Source organism: Bacillus rossius, chromosome 1, assembly GCF_032445375.1.
Source record: "Bacillus rossius redtenbacheri isolate Brsri chromosome 1, Brsri_v3, whole genome shotgun sequence".
Taxonomy (NCBI): domain Eukaryota; kingdom Metazoa; phylum Arthropoda; class Insecta; order Phasmatodea; family Bacillidae; genus Bacillus; species Bacillus rossius.
The window spans coordinates 85,362,053-85,375,477 of record NC_086330.1 but is presented as its reverse complement, the minus strand read 5'-3'; the positions used below and the strand labels follow the sequence as shown (position 1 = coordinate 85,375,477).

General features: G+C 42.1%; 1 protein-coding gene across 6 annotated transcripts in view; it reads right to left on the bottom strand.

Moving 5' to 3' along the window:
- Positions 1-13,425, bottom strand: part of LOC134538825 (gamma-aminobutyric acid receptor subunit beta) — a 299,365-nt gene that overhangs the window by 101,219 nt on the left and 184,721 nt on the right. For 4 of the 6 annotated variants that reach the window (XM_063380343.1, XM_063380352.1, XM_063380367.1 and 1 more), the window contains exons 3-4: positions 9,295-9,362; positions 238-464 (exon numbers count right to left, since the gene is read on the bottom strand). In XM_063380343.1, coding sequence (XP_063236413.1) covers positions 238-464; positions 9,295-9,362 — 295 coding nt within the window. Of the gene's footprint in view, positions 1-237; positions 465-7,852; positions 7,921-9,294; positions 9,363-13,425 lie in introns of all 6 variants that reach the window. The other 2 variants (XM_063380386.1, XM_063380360.1) reach the window with 1 other exon arrangement.

Sequence of the window (13,425 nt, the reverse complement as noted above, 5' to 3'; positions counted from 1 at the left end):
TTCCTAAATTTATACATTTTTAACTTCTAGTAAAACTATTTTGTTTGCCCTCTAGGCATTATTTGAAAAAAAAAAGTGTTATCGCATGTGTATACAACCTGTGTATTTAATGCAATGGTATCATAATGCAGTGGTATCATGATGCAGTGGTATCCGCCGGAATGACCGCGGGGGCGAGCGACCATGAGGAGTGGGAGGGGGAGACCCCGGCCTGCCGAGTGCTGATTGGCCACGCACCGGATGCTCCTCGTGATGCTACCCGAGTGGTGGACGCGGATGAACTCGTTGCTGGTGGTCGCGATGTGGAAGTAGGACTTCTTTTCGTTGACGAAGAACGTGTCGGGCACCCAGATGTTCTTGATGAATTCGGAGCCGACGGACAGCGTCTCGACGCCGGGGCGCTTGCGGAAGGCCAGTCGCGGATCCGTCCAGAACTGGCGGAAGTAGAAGTCGAGGGTGAAGTCCTGTGCACAGAGGACATCGTCAGGGCGCGGGTCGGAGTCCCCAGGGCGACGCCCGCCTCTGCCGCCCCCGAGAGCCGGTCTTAACACGTCTTATTCCTGTGAGGAATAATCACTGAGCGCTATAAACGTGGCTCCAACCGAACAATGGCGCGGGCCTGCCACTCGGGCTGAGTCGCAACTGCAGCACCAGATGGCAGCAGCAGCGAGCTGACCCCAGCTCACCAGGATCTCTCGCCGTGCTGCGCATCCAGGATGCGGTGTCGGCCAGTCAAGTGCACGGTTACTGCTGCGTGAAGAACTGGTGGCAGTTAGGATATCAAGCGTTATTTCCATTACACAAGTAAAATTTGTACATGCATTTCCCGGTACCAAATATCTCGAAACCTTAGAAGTTGAACCAGGCAACAGTTTTGGCGTGTCAATCCACTGCAATAACTATCTGCAGAAATTAATAATTGCGAAAGGTAACCCACCATTTAGTATAATGTTAATAATTGTTACAGGCACACATATTTATAAAAGGAATCCGCGATACATGTTTTGTCAACCTGTGCTGTTAGTTGGCAATATTCGTAGAAGCATTTGGTTTCCAAAGAAACTGATTCAACATATACCATTAACCATTTTTAGTTCGATAAACATAATTACGCAATGATGAATTGTTACTTGCAGCCAAATGACGCTATAGCTTCATAGAGGACATGGTTTCCCACTAGTAACACGTTACTCTGGTTAAGCAGCACGCACACAGTTGGCAGGCCTGCGGTGTAATAAGGCACTTCGAGGCAGACGACCGAGCGCGGCCCAGCACGGCTCTCGGAGCGGTGCGACAGTGCTGCCTCCCGCGGGGAAAAACACAACCACACGGCACCACAACAGTCCAGGATCCATAGACAACACACATGCAGAAATGCAGGGTCGCGCACTGCGCTCGTCAGGTTGCATGCAGCATGCAGGTGGCGCCATCAAGGGGTTGAGGTTGCAGACTGGCCCGACTCGTCTAACTCTCGTTGGTGTCCCGAATGTAAAGTCAGTGGAGTAGACACCGCTTCTTGGCTGATCACTGTGTCGACGATGGCTACGGAGAAACAAACAAGTAAAAATAGCAGTTGTTTGGTAGGTCACGTGGGACGTGTAAGAAGAAGCAAGAGCGTGGTGGAACTCCTCGAGTGAGGACTGCCGAGCAACAGAGTGTCTGGAAGAGGTGAGAGTGAGGGAGTGTGTGCGGGGAGTGTTCTCACCACAGTGCTGGCAAGCAGCAGACACGTGGACGAGGTCAGCATGTGACTGCCCAGGGACAGACAAGCCCCAGGGCGTGGCTGCAAGCAGCGCTCTTCCACACGCACACAGCGGCCGGTGTTACCTGCGGTCGAGGGCCTGTGGCATGTAGCACGTGTGGGCGGGAAGCAACACACGTGTCGGATGAAGGTGCACGTGGATTCGTGTTGGCACAGAACAGCCGCGCGAGCCAGAGCTCTTTTAAGCATTGGAAGAAATCCCTGCTCACTAAGAGCGCTCTCGATCCTATGAGACAACTCGAGCGTTGGCGACATTGAGGGTTAACAACGCGTTTTTCCATTGCATTAGAGAAGAGCTAGCTCAAGTTATGGGATACGTTACTTTTTATTTTAACAAACAGGCCTGCGTTTCTTAAATGAACACAGTTTCAGTTTCAGGAGCTGGGAATAAATGCACTGAGTTAGTTCGTGGACTCCACTAATGCTTCGCACATGTTAAACTTGGTGTGCATTTGGTCGGCAGGGACAGCACGCGTGTGTTGCTGCACATATGTTATTCTGAGTTAATTACACGAAGAGAAGAAGAATAAGTATACCACTGTTGATATTTTAAAACATAAATTAAATTAATTGAAATCGATCTTTAAAAAGCAGGTTTTAACCATTTTAAAAGAGAATTTGTAAATAAGAACACATAAATCGTAATTACTCTGGGTAAGGTCTCTTGGTAATATTACAAAGACACTTCTACCTTTTTTTCCAACTAACTGTGATGCAAGTTTCGATTGCTACTCGAGTAAACTTCGGGAATCAGCATTGTGAGAGGAGGCTCGGTGACAGTTTGGTGGGAGTAAAGCATACACTGTGTCCACAAGTATACTTATGTGAACACTCAGCTTCCAGCAACGTCTCTCAACTCAGCTCAATACAGAACTTCATCCCTGCACACTAATGGTACTCTATTGCATCCACGGAGCGAGGCTGATAAAACTCTGAACTCACAAGTGCAAGCAGCTCGTCTCAGTTTTAAAATGGCTTCCCAGGAGTATTCAGTGCACATTATCAGGAAGCCGTGGCTGACTCCTAGTTTGTCACCTCGAGTCTTATGAAGAAGTAAGTATTCGCATCCACGTCTGCGCAACTTGCTAGGGTAAGAAGCTGGGCAGGGATTTCAAGAGCCTAGCTTAGCGGCGAGTGAGGGTGCGGAGGTGTGGTGTGGTGGTGTGGTGGTGGGGTGGTGTGGTGGTGTGGTGTGGTGGAGAATTTGCGGACGCCGCAGCCCGCAGGAGTCGCGGCACCCACGCTGCTCAGGCGAGGAGGTGCTTGGCCCGACCCGGCGGAGGGCAGCCGAGGATCTTCTGGGCGCTGCTGGGGAGAGAACATCACCGTGAGCCCTCGGCGTGAGGGGGTGTGGCATGGGCATGGCGAGCACTGTGATTGGCGGACTGACGCCGTCCCCGAACCCTACCGTACCTGACTACACTGCACTACACTCATCTCTCAGCTGGCAACGTCTTTCGCCTCCTACAAACTGCTTCGCATAGTTCGCTTCGGTACCGTTCTTCCATTACCACGGTCACTGGTCCAGCAAATGTGTACAAAATAATCAATTTATTCATTTATCCAAGAATTTTTCAAATTTATGTTTCGCCAACACGTTCCGATACATTTTAATTCGTTATTGTGAGGTGTCCTTACAGTTAAACAACAATATTGTGAGTGACAACTTTATAAAAATAAATTGAATTTTTTTCATTTCCAGATGCTAGTAAATAAAGAAGGTGAAAGATAAAAGATACCAAAAGTTGAAAAACTACTGTCAGAACAAAACAGCAAAGAGTTGGGAATCGTCGAAGAACATAGTAACCACATAAATAGAGACTAAAAATTTGTCTTCCAAAAAAAATTGTAATATGTACTAAACAACAGGAAAAAAAAGCTCACAACAAAAGCATACTGACAAGAGATTTATATTACTTAGAAACATAAAATGAAAATAATAACAACTATAAAATGATGTTCGTTGTCAAAATGATTTATAACAAATTCACTCATGTGAACAGTCAATCTCATTTGTTAATAATAAAGCAAAGGGTAAGAGAAACAACAAATAAAGAAAAGAAACGTAACACAAAGTTTGAAAAATCCTACTATCATAGCTCCAAAATACGATAGGACAAATCAAGGATCATTACATTGTAAAGATTAAACAATGTCGACCTTAATTTGTATGATTGCTAGAATCTTTATTTCTTCGTATTTTATTGTAATTCTTTAAGTTGTGTTGTAAACCATGGTAATTGAAATATAAGTATCCAGTAAACTATGCAGTTATTTAATTTTCTTATTGATCGATAAGACATTGCTCTTGTTTGCATAATAGCATTAAATAATATAGCTTAAGCTTGTACTCAATATATGGGCCAGAATTGAAAACCTCTCCATAGACATGCGGTTGATATATATAATCGACTGTCCAAGAAAAAAAATTGCAATAAGTAGAACACTTTTTTGGACAATAGTCCAGTGAGTGAAAAATAGCACATTGTCTACAGAGATGACTCCATGGATGATTTTCAGAAGATACACATACTACTACATCCAAACCAAGAAATAAAATGTTTTAATGTCAAATTCGTATATGGTAGGCAGTGTATATTTGGTATTCTTGCCAAACATTTGTGTGCATGAATTTTATTTATTTGGATGTTTGGAATTAATACATGCCGCTCTTAATTCAAGCTAGCTGTTCAAACATTTTGGCTGATGAGTGTTTTGTGACTAAGTGAGGAGAGCATTGTTTTTCGTTAATTGGTGACCAAATGTTGCTGTGCATGGCTATGGAATGGAAGAATGTTCAATGTGACAGAAATATTGCGAAGGTTTGGGTAACACATCCATGATAATATTCTCCCTCAACACGTATGGCGGTTGTTAACACTAGCCTACTGATGTGACCCACCAAACAGAGCTGAAAATAGCTACAAATTATTACATCGTTCTCCTGACATATTCGATGAAACGTTTGCAAATCACCTTCATTATTAAAAAGCAACAAAGTGACTGAGTGAGCAATGGTTTTCACAAGAAGTAAAAAGAGTCACACAAAATAAGTTCATATGCTTATCAGTAAATTATGCTTATTCTATTTTAGTCTTCATAAACTACAGATTAACATTCAGTTAAAATATGTGTGGATATGCTTTTGACAGTAGGGTTGTATACATTAACGAAAAATCGCAAATGTGAAATTAATTGCGTACAGTGAGTTTAGACAACTTTACAATACTTTAAACATGGTTTCAGAACCAAGTATTGCTAAAATCCCATCTTATTACTGGCAATCTATATAAGGAAATGTAAAGAGTACAAGGTTACAATTTGCGTATAAATAAAAAGGTAAGAGAAGCGGCAGAAAGCAGTGGCAAGCATGCGCACATGCGCACACAGAGAGGTTTCGTAAAAGAAGGGCGAGGGGTAAGCGTTGCGTCACAGCGCCAAGCACAAAGCATGCACGCACACGGAACACAGTGGATCATGACGAGGCCATTCTCTGGGCACAACTGACACGAGTCACAGTGGTTAGTCCCTCGCTCGGGCCGGCCCGCTGACGGCTGGCGGGCGAGCTGCCCGGGCCGGCAGCGCGCGGCGAGCCCTCAGCGGACCGCCCGGCGCCAGCTGAGCCAACACATCGAGTACGGCGAACACTTGTCTCGTACCCGTCCCCCCTCCACCGGCTGCCACGTCCTCATGTGACGCTCACACCGCTCAAGGGCCCTTCACCTGGTTGTACACGTGTACACTCAGTTCCAGATCAAGTGGAACACCCGCGAGCAGGCCATCATTCACTCACGGCAGTGCTAAACCTCACGTGGGATGCTTCTATTCCGGCAAGATACCAAACAGAGCTGATGTGTGTAAACCAGGGGGAAGGGGTTCGAGACGGTTCCATTGTAGATGGAACTGAATGTACACACAGAAAACAAATACAAACCACTACGAACACAGTAATACAAATGAAGTGCCTGGTAGCCAAGTGCCCAGGTGGACTGTCGACCCGGGGGCGACAGACCTGACGGGCATGCATTATCCAACGGTCCTTTCGGAGGAAGAATTGGGACAGAGGAGGTTGTCTAACAAATAAACTTGGTCATGACAGCTGATGAGAGCTACTGCAGTACATTGTACACCATGGGCAGTTAACCAACAGGCTTAAACAGTGCCATGCATTCAGAGTACCAATAGGTCATTCATCCAGGAACGCTGTACAGTTCCCTTGGTAAACAATCAGCTGTGGGGAAGAAACGAGTACATTAATTTTCTCCAGCTGTGAGGACCAGACAAGGGAATGAGGAACCTCTATGTCACACCAAGTCCTTAGAATTCTAGGAAAATGTTTTCCTTGTTCTTCATTGAACAATATATTCAAACCATTAGGAACGATTTTCTGCGAAATTGAAGCTGTGAAAACAGCATATACTTGTTATCCTGCTGACTTAAGCACTAGTCAGTTTATGTGTCACCAAAGAGGAGGTGTTAAAATTTTCTGTCTCATAGACATCACCGTATAGTGCGAACCTTAAAACCTGTGCTACGACTGGAAAGTTTAGCATCATAATTCCTCCACAGAAACTAGTATCCTCCAAGGTTTATGACACTGTACGAGCCAGTTATAACATATAGACAACACCCGAAGACATGTTAAGTCTATGTTATGTTTTAGTAATAAGAGCTACCTTTCTCAGGTGTGACGCACGTTTATTTATACCATTTGTGCATGCATTTTGGTACATATAATACAAAATGCGAGTTGGGCTGAATTTATCACTTATATAAACAATTAAAATAACAGCAGGTAGATTATCAACTACCAATATCACCTCTCTCAACGTAGAACTTAATGTATTTTTGTATTTTGGGAACTTTTAAACGAACACGATAATTATGATCATCTCAAATAATGCTGATCATTTTAAAGCATAAAAATTTACTTATCACCGCATTTCAGAAACATTACGTAAGTTTAAAAAAAAAAAATTGTTTGATTCACGATGAATAAAACAATGCAAAGAACTTTGCATCTATTGTTATGTGGTGAAAATGTTCTTTACTGGGATGGGAACTGAGAATTTTAAGGATAAGTAATTAATTAGTAATTATAATAGTCCTATAGGTTGGCAAAGCCAGTGATAAAAATTTTGGAGAAAATTTACGTTAATTTGCAAGTAGTAAAGGAAGAAAACCTTAAAAGGTCTTTGATTTGAAACGAGTTTTATAATATAGAGCCACTAGTTGTATAAAGATAGTTTTTATTTGTTAAATTGACAGTCCTTCATTATCTTAAAGTTATTACTTCCTATATATTTCAATTTTTTCAGGTGTTTACTGGCAAACATCCATTAGAACAATTATTACTTTGTAAGTTATTTATAATTACAATAATAAATAATAATGCAGTCTTCAGTTACTCCTGATATAATTGCCCACTAGGTGTGTTATGTAATTATTACATATACTTTTAGACAGAACAAATACATAAATTTTAAAGCAGAGTTTTCTATCGCTGATAAAACTCTTCGTTAACACTAAAATATTTACTACTTTGAAACTTTTGTTTTTTTCTTAATTAAAGTACATTTTTTATTTCACAAACATTTGCTACCTCTGTAACAAACACTACGTGACTCAGCGTGACACAAGAGGTATCATGTGAATTTTTGGTTCGAAATGTCATGCAACCATCACATGAAACGCTTACATACTGCTTTAAAATGTTTCAAAATAAAAACCATAGAATTTTGACTAATAACCACATGTAAAAATATGCTAAGAATTAAAAACTGTCTTCTCAAAAGTTATCAAACTCTTTTGCATAATGCGCACGCGCAGGTGGGCCAATATTTAATTTCTATTTAAAAACTACTTTACAATGACTCAAAAAACTAAATTAAATTATCATTGTGGTGGTTGCATACAGCAAAGGGCGATCTTCCAAGGGAAGTATCAATGGTTTGCTTCCGTGTTTTGAGGAAGTTTGACTTGTTTGCATATCGAGGCAAGGTTCGATCGTGAATGATAATGTAAATCAAAACGAAAATAGGTTGAGAGCAAACATGTATGATCAATCCGTGGAGACGAGAAGGGATGTACCATTAGCACTTCAGACACCGAGCTGATGCTAAGGACGTACATGGTCACTCCCACTTCGACTGGTGGACCTGGAATATAGTACAATCTACATTTAGCACTGGCCCATTCCGAGCTGTGGGCGTGGCTTCAGGGGACTGGCTGACAAGCCCATACTTTCCTGTCTGGAAAACTCTGCTGACTGCAGACAAACTGGAGACAACGCCTACATGACCTCCGCTAGGGAGATCACTGCTTCACGTCATTCACAACTGCGAACTACTGGTTGCGTCCAGTTTGTCTCTGTGTCCGCCGAGAGTATCGACCACGTGACACATCAGGTGCTAGGGATGGCGTGCGGAAGGTGCTCCCAATTCCCCATTGTTCGTGGTGTTAAAATCACCGTTACTACAACAGTTTTTTTAAAAACCACTTCACAACTAACCATTATTCCCAGTAAAAAATAGAAGTTTAATTATATGGAGAAAATATGTAATTCACGTAAGTAAATTTACTTGTAAGATTAAAAGCATTAATAGGAGTAAATGTTGTAGAGCATAAGTTCTAATTTCTTGTGATTCTTCAGATTTGGGGTTACGTTCCACGGTAACGGTGGATTGTAACGAATACAAAGAATATCTACATACAAACGAAATGCAATTGCAAGGCCATTCATAAGACATATAATTATCGGGGTGTTATATTGTATCATAGTGCAAAATAAATGAATGTTCATATCTGTAAATGTGCACACATAGTTCACATTTCCCGAAGCTTCTTCTGCGGCGACATGTTGTTCTGCGCCTGAAGAAGAACACGGTAAGAGGTTTCTGTCACTCACACGCAGACACACGACAAGAACACACAGTCGCAGGCGGGCCGCGCGACCTGCAAGCCGAGACAGACTCAGTGAGAGCTGGCGGGAGACACACACTGGCTGGCGGTATGCCCTAAGGACTGACCACAGGAAGCAGGGCGGACAGAGCAGCCCCATGCTCGCTGCCTACCGCGGCCTTCTCGCTGACAGTCTGTACTGTGGCAACAGAAACGAAAAAAAAAATTAACGTTCACAGAAACGAATGAACAGGAGCTATGGAGCTTTGTACACAGCAGGCGAGATCGCCAGAATCCAGCCAGGCTCAGTGATGCGCGCGCAAATCGCTGAGTGGCGTGGATGGAGGCGATGCCAGCGCTAAGAACTCACGTCCAAGGGACCATGCTCAGTTAGTCGACACTAGGAAGAGAAGGAGAAGAGGACCAGCTAAAATACATGTCGAAACTTGCAACAATCCTCGCACTTCAAAACAATAACTTAAAAAAAAAAATGAAAAGTTTAATAATTTGGAGCACAAATAATGAAAAAAAAAATGGCTGGATTCAATCCATAATGTTAAATTGAACGCTCCAATAACGAAAATCAGTTAAAAAAAAGTTGTTATATATGATGAGCAGAAATTCGTGAGTACCATTTGCACTTCAGAGAGGGAGCTGATACTCAGCACGTACATGGTGATGCCGACCTCGACTGGAGTACCTGCAAACAGCCCACATCATGGATGCGCGAGCAACAGTCTCCCGGTACAGACCTCTGCCAGGGCGACCACACTCTGGGACGAGCCGTGCTGCGAGGCACACCTCGCTGGCTCTCGCGCGCGTCCACGGAGACCCCCGGGCCCATTTACAGTCCCGACGGTCTCGGGATAGAAATTTATTAAAACCCGGGACTTTCGTGATTGTAAAAAAAAAAGAAGAAAAAACATAATAAAACGAAAAATTTTCGAGTGATACGCACTCATTTTATATGTTACTGTCACTTTGACTTTCTTGTCCGCCGTCGTGTTTTAACAGCTGATTTTAGTCGCTTTTGCCACCAGCAAACAGAGAAAGTGTGAGAATTGTGACGTTGTGAGTGAAAAGGTGTCAAAAAATCTGCGGTTTGCATCGCGAAAGTAGCATTATCTATTCGTTTACTTGATTAATTAGAATAAATGAACTAAAATAATGGTTATGTACTACATTTGGAAGTCATTTACTTATTGTTCACAAGCTTTTATCTGGAACTAGCTTATAAGTATTTATTAACAATCCGCCAACTTCAATCGAGCCCAAACGCACTTCCTCGGCAGCAGCAGACATACCTAATTAAGAAGCAGACTGGGTGACCAAACATTGGAGGCTTTGTTATTTCTTCGATCGTATTTTCGCGATTCTAAAAAAATAATAAATGTAAAATATTGAGTTGTTGACTGTAAGAAATGTGAATTTGACTGATTATTATTTTATTACATGTAATGTTTTTTGTTACCACACACTTTGTTGTTGTGTAGAAGTCAAAGGCTTAATAAAAATTTATAGAAATGTTAATTTTTGTTATCATGTAATTTGTTTGGTTTATTAATTACATACAATATTGTTAGTTTATTAAAATTTAAGGATATATCATTGATTTTTGTTGAAATACTATTCTGATTGTGTGAATTTAAGACTGATTACTAATAAGTGACTATTATGTAAGGACATTTAATTACTTTGTTATTAAAATTACAATGAAGGAAAAAAAACAACAGTTATTTACATAATTTTTGTATGTTTTTATTTGCCATCGCAATCGCCTGTGCGCAATCCCGGAATCCAGGGATTGCAAATAAGGGCCGGGCTGGAGGCACATGCAGGTGTTTACGTCGCGTGGCGCCACACGCATGTCCCAGCGCCATGGCCCTTACGGAGCTCCTGCATCGTGGCTCAAGCAGTTGCTCGCAAGGTGGCTACCGAACACATGGACTTCTCTGGCAGGCCAATCACTTTAAATATCACGTTCGAACACAAACAACTTTTCACTAAACATCGTTGGAAGTATCGAACCTTCGATAAATTGCATGTAGCATCACCTACGAGTTGAACGATATCCATGAAATTTTTACAGTCAATTGTTTCAAACACTTCCGAGGAGAAAATTTTCTTACTGAATTACTTTGGTAAGGCTGAAAGACTTAAATTCCAGATTTTTTACAATCACTTGTTAGATATTAAACAAAAACATATTACCTTTCTTTAACTCAAGACGTAAAAAATTAATGAACTGTCTTTAAATCACGTGAGTTACTCCAATAATAATTATGACATTGTCGTAAACTAAATGTCATATTATCATTTTGTCCTTAAATAGCCCTTTTAACGCCCTGGAATTAGTTCGTCGCATTTTCATTAATGCGCTTATAAACATTGTGTGCGACTGTCATATTTTGAAGGTTTGTATACCACATAAATATTTAAATTAGTGCAAGGAAATGTAATGACTAACAATGAATAATGAGGAATAATATTTGCAAATAAGAGACAATTTTGTATCCAAATGGGAATAATAAAATTTTAAGGTGTAATTCACTATATGTAGTTGGGCTGCAGGCGTTCCCAGAGTCAAGCTGATGCAAGTAAGCATATTATATTAGTAGGTTCCCTTCAGGACTCAGTGCAACTGCTATAGTTACCTAGACAGCTGCTGAAGTTTCATCTATGTTTCTGAGAGATGAGCGCTGCCGAACAAGTGTGGCATGCCTTATGTTTGCAATGGCGTTAAGCAATGTTGTCACACAGGAAAACATATGCATGAAAAATTACAAGTGTTTTGACTCTAGCTTCATCTTGCTTGTGGACTTAAGCTAATACGGATAATTTAAATTCAGGATATTTATTGACCTTATATGTGAGTAAAAACATTTATTTGGAAAGTATATATACAAATGGAAGTATTTTTTCCTTCGTCTAACATGACCCAACTGAAATATTTAGATACCTGCCAGTGGATAATGAAAGTTTTATCTACCCAGAGATTTTTATCTTCTAGAAAAACTTTCGTTAGTTAATGTGATTTTAAGATTTATTGAAAAAAAAATTGAGAAACATTGAATTTACCATCGAATTTATTAAATAGTCTCTTGTAATCATGAATTGAAAAGTTTCACGTTGCACTGGGATCACAGAGGCTTAAGGCAATTGGACCTCCAAGATTTCAGTGGGTTACGAATCACTTGGCGTGTCTGAAATGACGAACCAGCGAGCTCTGTGTCGTCAGCAAGCCGTGTTAGCGTGCAATGAGCGAGGACTCAGTATTGCAAGGACGATGTTCAAGGGCGCGTGAAGGTGGCTCAGTCAAAGGCCTGAGAGGTACGGTGAGAGTGTGGTCACCCTGGCGTGAGCGAGGCCCCCAGAATACTACACCCTCTAGTACCCTGAGCCAGAGGCCTGACTGGGGCACGATGAGAGTGTGGTCACCCTGGCGTGAGCATTACAGCCTCTAGTACCCTCAGGCAGAGGCCTGACTGAGGCACAGTGAGAGTGTGGTCACCCTGGCGTGAGCATTACAGCCTCTAGTACCCTCAGGCAGAGGCCTGACTGAGGCACAGTGAGAGTGTGGTCACCCTGGCGTGAGCAAGGCCCCCAGAGCACTACACCCTCTAGTACCCTGAGCCAGAGGCCTGACTGGGGCACAATGAGAGTGTGGTCATCCTGGCGTGAGCATTACAGCCTCTAGTACCCTCAGTCAGCGCAGTGCTTCGAGCAGACCAATCACAGGTCCGAGAGCTGCGTCGGCGTTCTTGCACAGCAGGCACGTTTAAACAATAAAGTTAAAAACAAAACACCTCGACTTCGGAAAAAAAAAATCAACGAGCGAAGATAGCAAAGAGAAAGGCAATATTCTCAAAGTGTAAACAATGCAGATTCATTATGACTTCATAACTATGTATTACTTTCAGGATTATACAACATACACGCACCACATGAATCTTTGTGCTGTCTGGTGAAGCGATAGCACTGCGCTGCTGCAGGTAGCGAACATACTGAGCTTATTTTAGAGAAAAAATTAGTTAAAATAATGTTGGAAGCAGTTAGCCAAGACATGAACAGCTGAATTGAGAGCATCTGACACTTTTGCTGCTGGTGAGTTTGGCTTGGTTTCGAGATAATGGTTGTTACGAATTTGTGTTCTCTCACGTTTGTGCTTTGAGGACGTATCATGTGCACTGAAATCTGTTCTTCAAAACTGCTTATTGGTTTCACATGTTATACAAAAAAGTAAATCCTAAAATGCATAAAGTGATAAAACCCTACCATATATTGATATTGTGTGCATTAACGGCGTCGCAACCGGTGGGAGGGGGAGATATATGGGGGACACGTCCCTCTTAACAATTAATTTTTTTTTTTAATTTTTTCCCCCTCTCTAATAATTCACGTTTAAAAGGTATTATACCGTTATTGAAGTGTGTATACATTCCAAATTGGGTGAAATTAAACGACATAACTGTGCGGTGTAAATGATCACACATGAACACTGATGACGTGTCTGTGCACTGTGAACCTTCTCGCCGACCACGAAGAGGCGCGGTACAGCGGCGCCACTGCTGCTAGTGAGAGAGGTGGAAGCGGGCGATCTGTGTCACCGCCGGCCGCTAAGTACTAAAACCCATCACAATCAGATATCGTGGAAGGGTCCAGATGGAGCATAATGCCCGTTTCTGGAAAGGAGGGGAGCGGGGGTGTTAGCTTAAAGGAGAGGGGGAAATCACTGTACTACACATACCAATATGGCAGCCGTT